The sequence below is a fragment of the Lotus japonicus genome, chromosome 4 (assembly GCF_012489685.1).
Source record: "Lotus japonicus ecotype B-129 chromosome 4, LjGifu_v1.2".
Classification (NCBI taxonomy): Eukaryota; Viridiplantae; Streptophyta; class Magnoliopsida; order Fabales; family Fabaceae; genus Lotus; species Lotus japonicus.
In genome coordinates, this window is record NC_080044.1 from 43,636,226 (window position 1) to 43,656,092 (window position 19,867).

Genomic DNA, 19,867 nt, shown 5'->3' on the forward strand with positions numbered 1-19,867 from the left:
TGGCCAGGTTGATAATAAAAACAAGAACCTCCCTCATCATCTTTGTTAGAAGTCCCACATTGGCTAGAGATAAGGCCAATTAAGTGTTTATAAGGGTTGTGCAAACCTCAACTCTTGAGCTAGCTTTTGTGGTTGAGTATAGGCCTCCCAATTTCTAATATGGTATCAGAGCCTATCCTAGATCCATTTGTTGTGTTGGAGACCTCCCATATTTGGGCCACCCGTTGTTGTTCCCACGTTCCAGTCTGTTCAATCCTGGACGTGAGGAGGTGTGTTAGAAGTCCCACATTGGCTAGAGATAAGGTCAGTGTTTATAAGGGTTGTGCAAACCTCAACTCTTGAGCTAGCTTTTGTGGTTGAGTATAGGCCTCCCAATTTCTAATAATCTTCCTTTACTTTTTATCTTGGAGGAAGTGGAAAGTCTCATCACATGATCGTCCCATAGATATCTTTGTCTCCTCAAATTCAATCCATGATTTTGACAATGTCCATTATTTTCAAAAGACTTAATCATTTTCCTTTGTGACGACTCTTAGGAGCCTTCTAGCAACCCCCCACACACACAATTCAAAATTATATTCGGCTAATGTCGTTGTCCCTGTCTTGTCCTGCCATGGTTGAACAATTGAATCCCAATCTGAATTGTTGTGATTACTTTCCTCACTCACAATTGATCCTCTTTGGGACTCTTTCATTGCAATTTTATTCTCCCACTTTGATTGAGAGCCAAATATGTTGATGGGGACATTTATATGATCATCATGAATTTGGTTTGATGGCCTCTTTTTAGAAATTTTGCACGGATCAAACCTTGCATTATCGGCATAGTTATGTTTCTAATGATTCCTATAGAGAAATAATTGAGGCAGCTTTTCTCATGTTACCATAAAAGTTTTACTTATTTTGTTTATCAAGAAAGTTGCAAACTTGTGTTGGTATAATTGCTCATAAGATTCCAAGTTTCATTCTCTTCTCTTCAGGCGTTGAAGGTTCGAACTCGGCTGTGTCCACTAAAATTTTAGTGGTGGTAACTCTTTTTAAAAAAATCCCCTGACGCACATATTTAGAAGTAAGTTTCTATTAGTCATATCACTAGTGCAAACTATCAAGAAAGTTTGCAAATTTGGTATAAGTAGTTTTACTTATTTTGTGTATCAACAACTATCAAGAAAGTTTGCAAACTTGGTATAATTGTCCATAGATTCTGAATTCCATTCTCACACCCCGATGTACTGAGGATTCAAACTCTACTGTGGTCACTAAAATCTTAATTGGTGAATAACTTTTTCATAGAAATTCTTTAACGTTTTTACCTAGAAGTAGACCTATCTCCACAGCACATATTTGATATTACTAGTGCCTATGCCTCATGTGAGCCCAACTTTCAACTCAATTTGGTAAGCTTTTTAGCTCAAGCACCTCAATTTGACATTTTAGTTTTAAAAATTGAAAAATAAAAAATGTTATAAAAATATATCACAACAAACAATTTTTTTTAATTTAAAAAAAATTGTAAATAAACAAGTAAACACCATACATAGCATGTGTTTCTCTTATAATATGAACCCTAAAAAGATTTGGCTGTATAGAGATAGGGTTAAAGTATATATTCTCCTATACATATATATTCTACTTGACATTAATTAGATGTTGATTTTCTTGATGACTAAGAAGGTACAACACAAGGTAGGTAGTTGAGCATGGTGATGTAGCTGCCGGATGTGAAATGTGATGGAGAGAAAAAACACAGCTGCAACTACATATATACATGAATCAGCATATTATATTCTGTTTAACATGGTCGTGTGTGTGAAATTGCTGAGTTCACGTTTCAATACTAGAACTAGAAAGTTAAGGATTTGTTTTCGCCACTGAAAATGGATCATATCCAATTAATCTTACATATACATCACGTGATGAATAATTGAATATGGTACCGTTGAGGAACCTGTTAATCAATTTTTTGTAATCGCGCGTGGTAACTACTGATAATGAATGACAACTAGAGCTCTGTTCCTTTCTGGTTTTTGCTCTGAACACAGAAAACAGAGCCCAACGAAAATGTTTGCTTCCTATTTAGTGCAAGTGTCGAACATGCATGTGTTGAATCAAAAACAAACAAATAAGGTTGAGTAATCAGAAGGCCCCACTGCCACTGGTGCAGAGTTCTTTTTCTAAGTCATCAGTTTTGTTGGTAAGCTGCGGTTTCAGACTTTTACCAATAATGGTCGACTACTTTTCGTGATTTCATGTATAAATGTCACTTGGTTCACCTCTTCATAGCCACACGCTTGGACTCACTAACGTGGATGAATCTCTACCCCAGTGTCACAGTACCAAGATAAATTTAGAATAAAAATTCATTCAAATCTCTATCAGTGAGAGATAAAAATGAGAACGCTTCTCTTTATAGCACTTATATATATACTTTTTTTTCTATTTATTTTTATGTCACTTCACATTAGAGTTTAATTTCTATGCATTATCGGTGTAAAGTTTTTTTACATCGTCAGCCAATCGGATTTTAAGGATGTAAGAAAATCTCTCTTTTTATTTAATTTCATTAATTGACGTGACACATCTTTGAAATCTAATTGGTTGACGGTGTAAAAAAACTTTACACTGTCGGTGCATCCTTCTTTTTCTCTTCACATTATATATATATCATTTTTACTTTTCTCTTTTTATATATTTTGACGTCTGCACAGAAAAAGACTAGTTCACCAATATAAATTGAAATGAGAAACATGATAGAAAAAATTGAAAAATAAAAGATAAATTAGTGGAAATGATCGATATTAAAGACAAATTGAGAGCGTGTAGAGTGAGTAAATCAAAATTCATAAATTTAAATGAGATTGTCTATCTAAATAACTAATAAAGCAATTTAACCACACGATAAGAGCATTCCTATGTTTCAGGGATCTTATATTTGGGTTCTATGCATGTAAAGTTAAAGTGTCACATAGGATCTAAGCAACTCATAAACAACTGTTGTAGATTTTACTCCAATCACGAGTTTTTATTTTAAGTTTTTAACATTATTCATCTCGTTCTACATGACCACACATGTAGAAAAACTCAAAAAGTAAAAGCCATGTGGAAGACAAGACAATAGATTTTAACTTTAAGAACCAAAAGTTCCACCTCAATCTTCTTTAATCGGTGAAAAAATCTGATTTCATAACTTAAGAAATCAAACCTAAGATCTTGCATTGAAGATACTCTAATGAACAAACTATTGAGATTGACAAATTTATTCTTAATATAAAAAAGTTATGAAATTTCTTGTAGGGGCTGGCCGCACTCCCCCCGAAAAGAATTTTATATTTGTTACTAACTATATGTATTTTTATATAGGTTGAGCTTAGACCATGTACAATGGTCTGTTGAAACTGATGTTGAATGTTGTTGAAACATGTTTAGCCCTTGCATTGGTCTGTTGAATGTTGTTGAAGTTGGGAAAATGTTGAAACCGTTCAACATTGTTGAGAGGAGCATCCGGAGCCACGTGGCAGCTCCGGATTGGAGAACGCTAGGCGCGTGCAGGACACGCGCCGACAACGCGCGTGGCGTGTCAGTGGGAGAGGAGAGAGAAGACCGAGTGGGTGAGGATGGGACGCGTGGCAGCGTCCCATTGGCCAGCCGGATTTTTTTTTAAAAAAACTTTAAACTGAATTATCTTGTTGAAATTTTTTTTTTTTTTTTTTTACCAAAATTCATAACTTTTTTTTCTCTATAAATAGGGACTTGGTTTGATAGATTTGGACACAGAAAAAAAAACCAAGTTTTTCCCCATCTTTATTATCTCTCTCACCATCTTATTATCCTTCTATTAGCATTTGTTTTGAAATGGATCCCAACAATCACCATTACAACACCCAGAATTCTTCAAGCTACCCAATTTCCAACCAAAATCCCAACAACTATGAAGATCCAAATCAATTTTCTTACCCACGTCCTCAAAATAAATTATTGTGTGCTTCGTTTATCGTCTTCCATTTTTTAGTTAAGGAAATAAAATAAATTATTATCTATATTAAAAAAAATTAATTCGTTAAGTGTTTATTATTTAATTTAATTTAAAATAATAATTGTAATTTTATGTAAATAAAAAAACAAAAACATAAAATTAAATAAAAATATGAAATAAAAAGTGGTGGGGTAGGGTGAGTGGTGGGGTAGGGTGTTGAGAGAGAAAACCATTGGAGTGGGTATTTGTTGAAAGTGTGTTGAATTGGAGAGAGAAGATGATGTGGAGTGTTGGGAAGATAAAAAGTGGTGTTGAATGGGAAAAACTTGTTTACACCATTGTACATGGTCTTAAGACTAAAACGATTTTGAAATAAAATTGTACTTTACAGAATTTCGGCGAAACTAGATAAACTTCTCACTTTAAATCAATAACAAGTTTGATAAACGTGTTTAGGGCAACACTAATATTTCCATTTGCTAATAGATTGATACGTTTTGTCTTAACAATTCATTTTTCAACAACATTTACACAACAAACGTTTTCTAAAATGAAAGTTGTTAATTAAGACTCGATTTCACAACAAGATTAAAGATGACTTTCTCAAAAATTTATTAGTTGTATATATTGAGAAAGAAATTGCTGAAAAGATCATTGTTGATATAATAATAGATAAATTTAGCACTACGAGGAAATGAAAAATAAAGAGTTGTATTTATTTATTTTTTTGGTAAATCGGAAAGATAAATTGCACCCGCCAGAGATTAATCCTTGGACCTCCCACATGTCCCCTAACACTTACTTCATTGATATATTTTTTAATATTTTATCTTGACTCCAACAAGATGGTCCTGGCTATGCTCCTAAGTGTGTGTTTTTTCTTTTTGTTGGAAAAACACAATTTTAATGTGTATGTTTGAAGATCAATTAAGTTAACACGTGAAAATAGATTTATCTCAATTTATAAGAAAATCTTCATTCAATTTTGCGTTGAAATTATAGCTAAAAAAGGCCATTAGAGATTTTTTTTTGAATGTAAAGCATGCAAAGCAAACAGAGTGTCTTCACTTCAAAGATTTATTTTTATTGTAATCGACAATTGATGAGTCTCATAGGCATCAGGATGTGAAAATTAAAGGTAGTAGCTAGTTTCCGTATGGAATTAGTACGGGATGATTAAATAGCTGAGCTAGTTAGTTTGAAAATTTTATGGAATTTAACTGCTTCCAGAAAGACGTACATACAAATATATAATCCTCTATATTGGATGGGTAAGTTTAGGGTAGAGCACATATTCGATCATATTATGACATGCTTCCATAAATTCTGGGTGTGCTGACAAGAACCATATCTAGAATAGAAATGCTGGCATCGCATCCCTTAGCAAGGACCCCAAAAACAATGATTAATGTTCTTGTTAGATAAATAGTTGCATATATGTGGAGAATATGTTTGACCTTACATAGTTACATATTGGCAATATATGCATGATATGATCCGTCCAATTTTTCTACGGAGTGCAAACCGTTTAAGAAATAAGAAACACATATAAAGTAGCGTACAATTAATTTTAGTAACTTTCAGAAAAAATCTTATTTTTTTTTATCTACATTATCATTTACTAGAATATATTTTATTTCTCCTCATTTATTCTTTCCACAATGACATAACTTTTAATGTAGTCTTAAAATGCTAAGTTAACAAATATCTACATCATTTTCTTCTAAGTGAACAATTAATAAAAAACGAAGATAGTATAACTTAATTAGTGCGTTCTAAGACTTATCTTGTAGCACCCCTAATTTTATACACTATAAAGTAACATATATTTAAAATAACGTGTAAAAAGAAAGAATCATATTTGTGTTGAAATACTTAAATACTAAAAATCTAGTGGACAAATAAATTTATTTTTAATAATTCTTTCAAAAGTACATTATCAGAGTCATGAAAATATTTTAAAGACTCCTTATACACGTGGTGACCTATATTGTGACCATGATCTGACTACCTGATGTGTCTCTAACTAACTACTTGTGATCCTGCGTACATAACACATACTTCCGTCTACTATCTGGAATGTCTCAAGCAAGCTGCTTTCTTTCTCCGGAAAAAGACATGAAAGTAAAGGAGTGAGAATTTTACAATTTTCAGTGATAACAATATCCACTCCAAAAACAAGATAAAGTTACATATTTCAACATAAATTAAGTAGTTATATCAATGATAAACATTTCAAAAATAACTACTAGCTTCACCAATGAAAATAACATAATTAAATCTCTTTCAAATGAAAAGTCATTCTTTAATTCATTGTTATCACTTGCTTTTCTTGGCCCTTCGATCACTTTTGCATATTCCAACTGCGTCTTAGAGCTCTATCCGAATGCAAGAGCGTCCCCCTGCCTAGGAACCTGTGTTCCAGGAACTATGCAACTAGATCACCTCAACTGCTGGAGGATCATTTCACTTAAAGTGTTTTGATAAAACATTTCATACTTATGTCTTAACACCCAGGATTTGCCTTTCAACTGGAACCGAACTTTGAGTATCCATGTTTGCTCTGCAGTGTTGTTCTTAAATAACATTCGGGATTTGCCTATACTGGTCATCTTAAGGTCACCAGGTTTTCCCCGCAATGTTAATCTCTTAAGTGGTATCATATAAGTTCAACTAAGATTGTAGAAAGTTTAATATACTAAATGAAACTAAAACGGCATAAAAATCGTCTATGACCATTTTCACTTAAGATAAAACAACTAAATAGGAATAAGTTGAACTTCTTAACTAACTAGAGAGAGGCGGCAGGGCTGACCATTTCAAGACATAAAATGTATTCACAAATTATATTAACCAACAAAGTTAAATAAAAATCAATGTCATAAACATAAACTTAATATTAAAAGAGAATAAATAGATCAAAAGAGTAGTTATAAAGTAGACAATGTTAAATAAAATTGACGTGGATAAAAGAGAGTATATGTCATCATAAAATTAAAGTTGAATATACAAAATTAAAACGGGCTAGACATACTTATAAAATTATAGAGTAGATTTAATTAAAAGGGAATAGATATAGTTATCACCTTACTAATTTATCTTCCTCTTTCTTTCATCTTCCCTCCTCCTAGCATTTTTTTTTTTTGACTTTCTATTTCTTTATCTTGCAACTTACATACTCTATCTTCCTCTCTCAAAGTGTTAATGATCTCTCTTTCATTCTTTCTTTGTTTTGCTCCTCACTATTTTCATCTCTTCACAAAGCAAGTGTCACTAATCTTCCACGCTCTCTTTCTCTTCTCTCACTAATTTCTCCTCTTCCTCACACTTGACTATTTCTCTTTCCCACAAATCTCTTATTCTTCCACTTCTCCCTGTGTCCATGCGAGGCATATCCCCTCCTATTTATAGCCAAGTTTCTAGCCCGTGTAATCATTTACCATGGCCACATTTCCTTCATTGATTAGATCAAAGATTTTTATTTATCTAGTAATGATTAACAAGCAGATTTTTCTTAATTAGGGAGGACATGTAGCAAGGGTCTGGAAGCTTCTCCTCATTACCATTTTTTTAAGCATAACCAACACGTAGCTCTTCATCATCATCATTAGTTATAAATATCTTTTGATTTAGACTTAATTGCACTTTTGGTCCCCCAACTTTGGCCTTTCTGCGAAAATCGTCCCCAAACTTTAAAATTAGCAAAAGACGTCTCTAACTTTTACACCCGGTTGCAAAATTGGTTTTCCGTCCACTTCCATCCAATATTTAACGAAATTTGGGATAAAAATTAAAAAATAAAAAATAAAACAAAAACCTAGAAATTGATGAATGTTCATCTTCTTCAAAGAACCAAGCAACCCAGAAATAATGAAAAAGCAACAACAGAGCCACCACCCCTAATCTCACCCACACCGAGCCACCACCGTACCCCAACCACTAAAAAAACCCATAGAACCCCAAAACCCCAACGCATATCCGATCTTCACTCCTTCTACCTTCTCACTTCCCTTTTCCTTCAAACACAAGAACAAAAGCTTCAAGTTTTTCAACCCAAATCAAATAAGAAATATTAAAACTTGAAGCTTTTTAACACAGCAAACCCAATACTCGGTCTTCTCCTTTCCAGATTCCACAAGATTGAGTTTTGTTACTGGGATTAGATGAAATCGACGGTTTCCAGATTCAACATTCTCTCTCATTCAATGGTGGTTTTTCAATTTGGGCCCTAGAACTGGAATTGATGAAGATCCGTCCCTCACCTTCACTTAATCAGAGACTCAAAGTTGAGTAAAATCATCAATTCACGAAATTCCCCCTCACTTGTGATGCATACGAAAACTTGGAGAAGTGGGTATTTTTCCAGATCTGTTGGGTCTGTGATGCCTTTGAAGTTTTTCCAGACCTGGTTGCGTAGAGAAGTGAGAGAATTTTGATGGAGAAGTGGCTATTTTTCAATATCTGGTTTGTCAATTTTCAAGTTTTGGAGAATATTGATATTTGTGGAGAAATTTGTTTCAGTTATGTGCAAGAGGGAGGGAGCGTGACTACATGAGAGAGAAGATTTTTGTTTTTTTTTGTTAATATTTTTGGATGAGAAAGCTTAATTTTGATTTACTCATTTATATGAAGATGAAGGAAAAATGGGATGAAGATTATGAATTTCTGGGTTTTTAATATGAAGATGATGAATGTTTCAGAGACTAAATTTTTTAATTAATTTTTTGAGGAATATTTCGTTAGTTTTTGGATGGAATTTGACGGAAAACCAATTTTACAATCGGGTGTAAACGTTAGGGACGTTTTTTTGCTAATTTTAAAGTTTGGGGACGATTTTCACAGGAAGGCCAAAGTTGGGGGACCAAAAGTTCAATTAAGCCTTTGATTTAATCAATTACTAATGTACTTACACTCCTTTTCTCTTTTATCTCATCTCAACCAATTTTATCTTTCATATGATTTATCCTATCTTTCATTTATTTCTCTTCTGTTCCTATCTATTATGTGGGTAACTTATCTGTTTATTAAAGTTAAGATACTTTTACAAACTAATATTATTTTAATTAAAGGTATTGTAATATATATAGTATAGTAGACGTCATTACTATTTTTTTTTCTATCTTTCTACATTATTAATTGAAAAGTTAAAATATTCTAGTGTTAAAAGAAATTATACTAATTTGTATTTATATTAACAAAGTATGTTAAAAAAAGTGGGGTCTTACTCTTACATATCTTGTGTTTGGTTTCTCATTGGAAAACTCGAGAATCAATTATAATTGTATAAATTAATTAGTTTTGTATGAAAATATTGATCGATGTTTGAATGTAATGTTGGAAAATTAATTTAAGTTTTAAAGTTAATTATGATTGAAGCTAGAAAAAAAAATTGCGTTGAATATAATTAATTGTAAACTTTTACAATTTAATTACTTTCATAATATTACCTAACAAAACTCACATTTTCATAAATTATCACAATCAACCGCTTCACTTTCAATTGACTTTACTATAATCAATCTTATAATTACAAAACCCACTTACGTACTTAACTAAAATATTAGTCCATTTTCTAAAAGATATCGCTTTCTTTTTTATGTTAAATATATATATATGTTTGTGGTCCATATAAAATAGGGTCCTTCAGTTTTATTATTCCATTTTCAAAACCAGAGAATATTCATGTCATTTCATATATATGCAATTTCTTTCCGCTCACTTTTCTTTTCACTCTCCTTAAAACCAAATATCCTAAAAAATTATCTCACTTTCTTTTCTTAATTTGTAACTTTGTTTGAAATTTTAGAATTTATCAATCAATTGCTACCTTGAAAGTTTAATTGAGTGCATCAAGTATAACATATAATTTACGTTTAATATAGATGTATAGATGATTTCAAAAAAATTAGATGTATAGATGGATCCTTTTATACATATGTATTTCCTTAAAGTAAAAGATAAACAAGTAACAATATGTATATTAATATTGAGAAAAAGAAATCTAATTATATAATTTAAAAACAAGTTTTTTTTTTACACTTGGAAGATAATTGAAAATAAAAAATGAGAACATCCATTTTCATGAATCCACTTACTTTTCTTTAATTTTCACTCTCCTTAAAACCAAATATCCAAAAAAATTATCTCACTTTCTTTTCTTAATTTGTAACTTTGTTTGAGATTTTAGAATTTATCAATCAATTGCTACCTTGAAAGTTTAATTGAGTAGATCAAGTCTAACATATAATTTGCGTTTAACATAGATGTATAGAACTATAGATGATTTAAAAAAAATTAGATGTATAGATGGATCCTTTTATACATATGTATTTCCTAAAAGTAAAAGATAAACAAGTAAAATATATGCATGCTTATCGAAAAAAAAGAAGTAAAAATATGCATATTGATATTGAGAAAAATAAATCTAATTAAATAATTTAAAAACAAGTTTTTTTTTTTCACTTGGAAGATAATTGAAAAGCTCAATGTAATAAAAGAATTGTAATTGATGAAATAAATTGTTACGAAATAAAGGCCCAATAGCTTATCCAAAAAAATTTGAAGCAAAGGCCCAATAGAGTTAAATAATTGAAGAGCCCAATTTGACCAAAAGGAAATTGAAAATTGATTAAAAAAAGAATAAAACGCCCACCGTGGGGCTCGAACCCACGACCACAAGGTTAAGAGCCTTGCGCTCTACCAACTGAGCTAGACGGGCTATTGTTTTTCATGGCATGTTTTTATTTATTTATTCAATGTATAAAACTGCATTCCTATTGGGGTGTGTTGTCCGTGGTTCTGCCCTTTTTTCATGAACTACATGTGTTAAAGATTAATATTAGTGTAATCTAATCTAAAACTATTATGTAAAAGAAACCTCATTTGAGGGAAACTGAATCCATGTGGTGTTACATGAGCAATGCAAAGTTTGGCAAGGACTTGAGAGAATTTTACAACCTTCATGAGCTTCAAGAGGGCGACATGTCCTTTTTCTTGAATTATACGTGTTAAAGATTAATATCTAATGTAATCTATTCTTACACTATTATGTTAAAGAAACCTCATTTGAGGAAATCTGAGTCGACATGTCAATGCCACGTGGAACATGAGCATTGCAAAATTTGGCAAGGACTTGAGAGAATTCTGCAAGCTTCATGAGCTTCAAGATGCGTGACATGTGCAACTTCAAGAGGGTGACATAAACTACATATGGGGCAGGGCATCCCTTCATACTTCATATCGTGCATGACATGAGAGTTCATATTAGCCATTTTCCTGAAAGTAGTATAGTAGGAGAGGATTGTGTTGAACATAGGAGGTAAAAATTATAATCAAAATTAGATGGTGAACACACTGGATGCGTAGATATTAGGATAATAATATGAATTAAGTAATTGTATGAAATATATTTATCCATTTTTTATTATTATTTTTAGGTTTTATTCTCACCTTAATGTTAGGTTTGAAAATGCATTACTTGTGGAACTACTAATTGGTAATGATGAAAATGAGCGACATAATAATAATGAAGTTTTGCACTTTTGAAATCATCTTAACGATGAATTACATGGGTAATTGATTTGACGAAACCTGAAAACATGTTAAAAATTACCTCAGTTACTTAAAATTATGAAGGATTGTTCATAACATGTTGAGGAATAGTTCAGTAACCTGAACCCAGCCTAATTACAGAATTCTAAGATTCACTAGCAGTTCTTTGCTCCCCCATTGAAAGATAGGTTCGAGATGAGGTCTAATTTCAGAACAATTAGTTTCATTCACATCCAAGTGAAGCGTGTAGCATGGTCAGTTTTCTTTCAAATAAGTAAATCAATAGAACTCATAAATCACACTCATACAATTGTGGATAACAATATTTCACTAAGTGATGCTTTAGGAGTAGAATCAATTACCTAGATTCTTGCTTTTATTCCCTTAAACCGCAATTTAGGTATCATGGATCTTTGGATCCACTTCTAATCCTGGCAGAATCACTTCTCTCCTCTTAAAAGCTACTCCTAGTAGTTTCTGCCAGAATCACTTCTCTCCCGTTAAAACTTACTGAAACACACTCAAATACTAATATTAATCAGAGTTGGAATGAGTGTAGGTGAATATGTAGTGTATCCTTTATTCCCCACTATAAACACAACAAAATGGATCCAAATGTGGGAATTCATGTGGGAATAAACAAAAAATTTAAATATCAAACTGAATAGAATTGCAACATTAATTGAGTGTTCATTTGTCACCATCAATCCAATATCTATATAGCTTAATTTATTTGGGGTGCAAAACTTGCTTATCTATCCCCTACAAAATCAATTCAAGACTAGTCAGGACTAATTTTATCTACAGTTCTACACTCGGTATAAGGCAGACATAGTAGAATAAGCTCCCAGAACCAATCTTTGCTTTTACTAGGCTCAACAATCTTTCCTCTTTTCATTTAATTCATAACCCTTTTCCATTTGTTCTTTGCTTTCGGTTTAGAAACATTGATTGTTGTTACTGCAGGGTGAGCCATTAGATTCACACCCAAGACAATTCTACCTGTAACCTGTTTTATTCCTCATTGGAGGTGGTGTTTTTACCACTTCCAACCCAATACTGCTTCACAGCAACCAATATCTTCCGAGGCACAAAGGGGCCATCCTCATGATCTACCATTTTGGTATCCCATCTCATCCCCCCAATAATTTTCTTGACCTTGATAAGGACATCAACTTCATCCCGGATGATGACTACTCCTTCCGGCCTCAGGATGCGATCCATCTCTAGAAGGATGTCTTCCAGGTTGCACCTGTTAATCAAATCAGGAACATTTTCATTCACGCATGTCACACTTTGGAACTCCAGTTAACATATTTTTTCTTTTATTGAATAAAATCCCTGATAGCATGTTAAGAACCCACTAGCCATAAAGTCTAAGGGCTTGTTTGATTCCACTCTCAATTTTCTGAATTTAAAATATATTCTTTTAAATAACTTTTGAAACCTAGTTTCCAAAAGGAGAATCGAAAAGATAAAGTTGACATACTTGTGACCTGTAAGCTAGAAACTGAAAACATCTGAGATGTTTTTGGGATTTTAGATTTTAAAAAATGAAAATAAAAACTATTTCTAAGAACATGTCAAACAAATTTAACTCTTTTCTGTTTTTAAAGACTAAAAACTGCTTTACAAAACAGTAATCAAACAGACCCTAAGTTGATGGATGAAAGCTTATGAATAGATTTAAGACTTAGAATCCGCAAATTATGACTTGTGGAATACAGAAGAAGAGGAAGAAACTTACGTGCCCTGGTACAAGCTAAACAAATCATTAGCATGAATAAGATCATAAGTCCTAGGGTATGTAGAAAATCCTTCACACCTGAAAAAGAAAAAAGAATGTCATTGTAATTTCATTGTACATAATCATTTTTCTCCAACAGGCACATAAGGAACTTTAATTGTAAGTTGGATTATCTTTATCAGAAAAGGAAAAAGAAAAAGAATCTGCAGTGCTGAAACACTCATCCGTAATACATGCTTAATTTAAGTCCCATTTTGCTTTACAATATTGATAAATGAATGAGCACATATACTACAATAAACCATAAATCTCAGTTTAATGAATCAGTTTTGTGATTATAGGATGCCAACTTGCAAGGGAAGTCTTTATGAAATCAGAAAACTTAAATGAAATTCAGGAAAATTTTAGAAACTTACCAGTCATGATAAATGCCAATCAAACCTCTTTCAAAGACAACACCTAAAGTATTCTGAGCTATTGTGGGCACGACATTCATCACCCAAGACTTCTGTGATTCAAGTGTAGCTGCAAATCCGCCAAGGCCTGCATTCATGTCCATTATATTCCGATATCTAGCAGTGCCAATATTTGCATTAATTCTTTTATAAGTGTTAACATGCTTTTTCCACAACTTGTTGTCCTCTTGATAAGATTCAGCTGTAACGCCATCAATAGTGCCCTTAGCTATACGCGGAGGGACTGCGAAAAGCCTAGCAGGAAATTTCTTCAATTCCCCTCCAGCAACTTCACTTTTACTGGTTACCTCAGGGAAAGGGGTTTTACAGACTTCCATCTTTTTGTACCTATCATGCATTACATAAAACATCACATCCCACCCAAAAATATAAAATAGATCTATGTGCAAATGTTTGGAAGCTCGTTCGAAAACCACGATGAAGCCAAAATCATGGTTGACAGAAGCAACCTCCCTTAGCTTTTGCTTCTGTCTAACATGATTTCAACTTCACTGCGGTTTTTGAACGAGTTTCCAAACATGCACTATCCAAAATTAATGAGCACATAAATGTACAAAATAGTGAATATCAGATAAAAAGAACCTGAGGAATGAATAATTCAGATCCTTCCAACTATATATAAATATAACAGTCATGACACAACGCTTAAATGAAGTGCATCAAGATGAGCAGGACTTACCATACATCATCAGCATTATCGACCTCACATAACTTGGGAGATTTTCTTTGACAGGATTTAGCATTTAATTTCTTCCTCCAAATAGCAATATCACCTTTTTCATACTTCTTTTCCCAGCAAAGACTTTCAGCTAACTCCTCAATATTTCTCTGCTCTGCTTTCACATCCTCCTTAGATCGCTGCCATGTTTGGTAGTACGTTTTCCAATTAATTGGAGGGCCAGACAGAATCCAGTAACCACCGGGCCTTAAAACTCGATCAACTTCCATTAGATACTTGCCCTCTGCATTCAATTAATGAGTGGAAAGTCAACATATTAACACCACTGAAAAATTGTTTCATTCAGACAAATAAATATTTTCTGTCACTCGCACTGAAAATTGCCATACAATTGATCCAGAGTCTTTGAAGCAACATGGAAATGCAATACCTAAATCCTAATAACATAATATCTTGAGAACTTTAAGGTAACTGAAGATCTAAGTAATATAAATGCAGCTGGAAGGAAATGGAAAGCCAAAAATTAACATAGATTTAACCATCTGGATTATAGAAGAGAATACTCTACTGAACTCACCAGTAAACTACTCCTAAATCCCATCATAACCTATCGCAAGTAATTGTATTGACATACACATACACATACTGGACAACAGGATATCAAATTTCCAGACATTTGCATGATTATATTTCAAAGTTTAGGAGTATGATCATCTACAAAAGAAAAGGCTGAAAAGTGGGCCATATTCAATTTAGCACTAACCATTTGCAGCCCATGGTATTAAACATCGAGAACACTGGGCCATATCAAATGCTCTGGATGGGTATGGGAGATGGATGGTACCAAGAACACCAATAACGGCAGGTACCCCTCGTTCTAGTGCAAACTGAACTTGCGCTTCGTGGTTGTCCTTTGGAGCAAAGGACATAGCCAGCACATTTCTCTTCAACAAATAGGCTCCCCAGCTTGCAACCTGAATAAGCGTTCATGTTTACATTAGTAAAGAAATCATGAACCGATAGAAAGGTGCCAACTGTGGGCAAGACAACTGTGCCACCGAACATTAAAAACAAAGAAATGACAATTGATTCTAAGTACTCAAAATACAGATAGTCAGCTTGAGATTCCTAAGCTATAACCATGGGAATTCATTTTTATATTTCCTTCTGCTCAGTTGTTTTCTAGGGCAGTAGTAAAGGTGACAGAGGAAAAGACTTCAAAGAAACATTACAAAGATAAAAATTTGAAATACACCTATATAACAGGAAAAGTAAAGGTGACCCTTAAGCTAAGCATTCTTTATCCAATCTGAAATCCTTAAGGGGCAGGTTTGGCATACATGTACAAGGTTTTCCAATTCAATGACAAAGAGCATGGCAATGTGTGCGCACTTCAATATGCTTAAATTGAGAATGGGAAAAGGGAGGAAACAAAGGCAGAAAATGATCCAAGGAACAGGTGTATACACCATTGCTAATTTTAGAGACAAACTCACATTTATGGAGCTTTTTCCATTTATATGTCCTTAGCTAACGAAAAAGAGCATACTGTCAGAAGGATTATTTAAAATAATAACTTACTCCACAACCAGTGTCCAGTGCTGTTCTGATAGAACCATTTGCAATAGGAATAACTGATGCCAGTTCATCAATATATGCATCCGCTCCGTGAGGGAACATGGTACCTCCACCTGGAAATTTAAACACATTTCCCTGGAATTTCACCCAGTTTTGAACAGCCTTCTCCACAGTCAGGTGCTTGTAGGGAACATTAGCATAGTATGCGTAATCACGGCTTTTAGGCCAGGGAAAAGGAGTGGTGTACCCCTTGGGTGCTGGAATGAGGCAGTGCAATTTTTCCTTCTCAGGTGGACAATGTCTTTCCCTATAGATCATATCTTCTCTAGGGAATGTCATTGCTCGGTCTTGCTCTTGGCAAGGAGTGTAATCAGCATATTTTACATCACATGGCTTGAACACTTTAGCTTTTGGTTCAGAACGTTCAACAACTTCCACAATATGGTGATGTGCTTCAAAATCCAAATTGGAGACAATATTGCAGTCTGTGTTTGTAATCACCTTATTTACTTTCAACGCAAGGTTATCTCCCTTCCCAAAACCATTTCTCTGCCATGCTCCCAAAAGATAAAAGAAACAGCACAGACCAAGCACAACAAATATTGACAACGGCCTTCGTGCTCGTTGGCCTGGTGTGATGTTTTTAGAACCCATTAATCAGGTAGCACTGTTCTCTCAAACTGTCAAAACCTATGACAATGACACTGAGATTAGTTAGGGACAAGTTATAGTAAATCATTTCAAATCAAGCAAACTACCAAATATGAACTAATAAGTATCTAAGCACAAAGCATTTAAACATTAACAAAAAAGGCACAGATGTAGACACCTTGTTTCATTTATTGCTAGTTTGAAATTGAATTCTGGAAATTCTTCTACAATTGATTCTAAAGGCAAAATCAATTTGAGGGAGAAGCTTCTGTGAGTAGCTAGCTTATGGGTCTCAAAATTGATTACGAGAAAAGAGAAACTGATCCAAACATGTTATTAAGAAACTAGCAAAGAAATACAGAGTTCATGTACATCTAAACTAACCTAGTAGCCTATAATTTGCCCCCTATTATACAACATATAAACCTGATAAAGACCTTATAAGGTAGTTTTGTAGCACAATCTCTAGCATGGGAAGATCTCATATTTCCCCAATAAACAAAAGGAGTGGAAACAAGCTTACTTCCCTTTCAGTCATAGTTACATCGACACTTCACTTTTTTCCTTTTCACAAGCATTCAAAATCATGCAAGTGGATCTAACCTATAATTGGAAAAGTGGTAATGATTCAACACAAAGAGATAAAAAAACTCCAAAAGCAGAATTTTTGCTGTATCAAAACATCATCATTATCTGATCTTTACTCCACAGAATCTACAACACTCCCTCAACCCCCCAAAAACTCTTGTTTTGCAGGATCAACTAAAGATCTAAAATGGGTCACTCCAAAATGTAATCTTTCATATAAAAATCGAAACTTTACAGTCCAAATCAAGTGAACTCAAAAGCAGAAAGCTATAAAACTAAATCCAGCTCGATCGAAGTTAGAAAAATCAGTAAAAAAAGAGAAGGGCATAGCAGCAATCATACAACTATGATTAGAGAAATGATGATGACCCAGAAACAGTAAGCACAGAAATCAATGCAATTCAACTACTCAATGAAGATTAGAGTTTGAAGTAGCTAACCTCCAAAAGAGGTGGTTCTTCTTCTTCTTCTTGTTCTTGTTCCTCTTCACTGATCCAGTGATCTAGATCACACAAGAAAAGAGAGTGAGTGAGTGAGATTCAGGAGAGTTATTATAGTATGATATCTAGGAAGATATGATGTGGAAGGGAATAGAAGACGAGTATTGACAGTTGGACTTCATCATTCTATGTTGACCCTTGCGTAGAAAGTGGCCGACAGTGGATTTGTAACCTCGTTTCTCAAAGGTTTCATCCTAATTGGAAACTTACTAGAACAAGGAATCACAGGTTAATTGAACCAGTGTATCATTATGTCGGTGCCATGGTAAAATTAAGTTTTTTATAAGTTGAATTGCTCTCGCAATTTCGAGCTCAGTAGAATCACTATATAATAAAATTCTTCCAATCAAGTATTTAACATTTATATCTCCTTGTTGTGTTTTCTCTCCGTTTTTTGTCGTTAGCAAAAAAATAATTTACGTGGTAAATAATGGACGACCTGAAAATTGGAGAGTAGAACACTAAGTAGAAAAAAAATAAAAAATACATAAGGAATAAAAATTAATCAATTATCCTGTTGATTTTCATTCGGTGGCGATTTTGCACAGGATTAATGGAGGGGTGTATTTTTTATTTTGGTATTTTGTTAGGGATGCAAATTTGGGGTACTCTTTTTAATTCCAAGAAACCTGTTTTGAGTTCTGGAATTTTTTCGCCAGAACCTATCTTAGAATTCACAGAGGAATACGCAGGAAAAATCGGAATCGCGAAATTTTCATTTTTCCGCATTTTCCAAAACCTATAAATAGCAAGAAAATGAAAAAATTTCAAAAACCAAACCCATTCTCACCCTTGAACCCGCGAGCTTGGAGGAGGAGGAGGAAGAAAAGATTTTCGTCGTTTCCTGCCCGATCGCTGCACCGTTCGTTGCTACTCGAAGACATCGAGGTATAGATGCTATTCCTTACTTCTGATCGTCAATTCTGTCGCTTTTCTCTTTGTCTTTATGTGCTCAAAGTTTTGAGCTTTTTGTAAAACTGTCCAAATAACTTGAATTCAGTGTCTAAACTTATTGCCTACATGCCCAAGAGCATGAATATCCGGTTGTTTTCTGCTGAATCTCGCCGAAATGCCGCCGAATTCCAATTCTGCTTGAAAAACCCATTTTGAGCCAAAGTTTCGTTCTTTCGGTTTAAAACTCTCGACTTAGCTTAGTGACATTAGGATTAGTTGTCATAAACGTCGTTGGTGACGTCCCCATCAAATTTGTTTTTCGAAATTCCAATTTTGAAATTCTGAGCTAAGAATATTGACCAAAATACCCCTGCGACAGTTTTCGACCCGATAATTTTTCTGAGAGTTTCCCAGGCCTAGATATCGCCTAAGAATACCTAGGAATTAAATTAGATCGAAGAAAAAGTTCGGGAAGCCCTATTTTGATAATGGCCGAAACTTATATGCCATGGTACCGTGTCCAAAAATAATTTTTGGGTCTGTATGACCTGAGTTATAGCGTAGCTCTCTCCGTTGTCGAAATTTTGGCTTTGGTTTCGTGTCATTCCGAGTTCTGTAGCTCGAGTTATGCACGTTTTAGCGAATAAAGTGTTTTTGTACAAAACTTGAATCGAGTCAAAACTCATCCATTCGGGGGAAGCCCTTCCATTCGTGCCTAAATGTTGTACTCTGAAGCTTCTTGAGCTTTGTCGAACATTAGTTAGGATTGTTTCGACTGTATCGACTTGTTTTGATTCATTATTGCTTTGTTTGCTCAAAGGTTCAATTGTGGAAATTTGGGGTTGACTGAACAAGCTTGTGAGGGAGACCTGCACCGCGAGACTGGAACAACTCGAGGTTAGGGCAACTTACTTACTAGCTATTTGTATTGTAGGCGTCGATAACTTCGACTTGAATATTGCTTGATATTGAAGATTGCATTGAATGTTGATTATCGCTTTGAACTGAAAAATGTTTGTTGGTCAATCTGCAAGTGTACAGAATCTACCCGGTTTTAATTTATCGAACCACAGGGAATTGGAATGTGAATTCAGTTTAAGAGTCAAGTTCAAGGTTGAAAAGCGAGTAAAATTCAGTTTTAAGGTTGATTGTTTCTTGAGTTTGTAAAAAGACAAGTAATCAAGTAATAAAGTGATTGAAAAACAGAGATGAGATTGCCTTGGGTTCTTG

At 33.9% G+C, this 19,867-nt stretch overlaps 1 protein-coding gene and 1 non-coding gene across 2 annotated transcripts; both read right to left on the minus strand.

Annotated features, from left to right (window-relative positions):
• Window positions 1-10,618: 10,618 nt before the first annotated feature.
• On the minus strand, window positions 10,619-10,691 carry TRNAK-CUU (transfer RNA lysine (anticodon CUU)). Its single transcript has one exon. It is a non-coding gene; the product is annotated as a tRNA-Lys (tRNA).
• Window positions 10,692-12,154: 1,463 nt separating this feature from the next.
• On the minus strand, window positions 12,155-17,913 carry LOC130710643 (probable methyltransferase PMT14). The gene is made up of 7 exons (XM_057559970.1): window positions 17,684-17,913; window positions 16,008-16,694; window positions 15,190-15,400; window positions 14,427-14,709; window positions 13,688-14,074; window positions 13,272-13,349; window positions 12,155-12,776 (listed from the first exon to the last, which is right to left on the minus strand). The coding sequence occupies exons 2-7, from the start codon at window positions 16,656-16,658 to the stop codon at window positions 12,539-12,541; spliced, it is 1,848 nt and encodes a 615-aa protein (XP_057415953.1). The 5' UTR covers window positions 16,659-16,694; window positions 17,684-17,913; the 3' UTR covers window positions 12,155-12,538.
• Window positions 17,914-19,867: the final 1,954 nt, after the last annotated feature.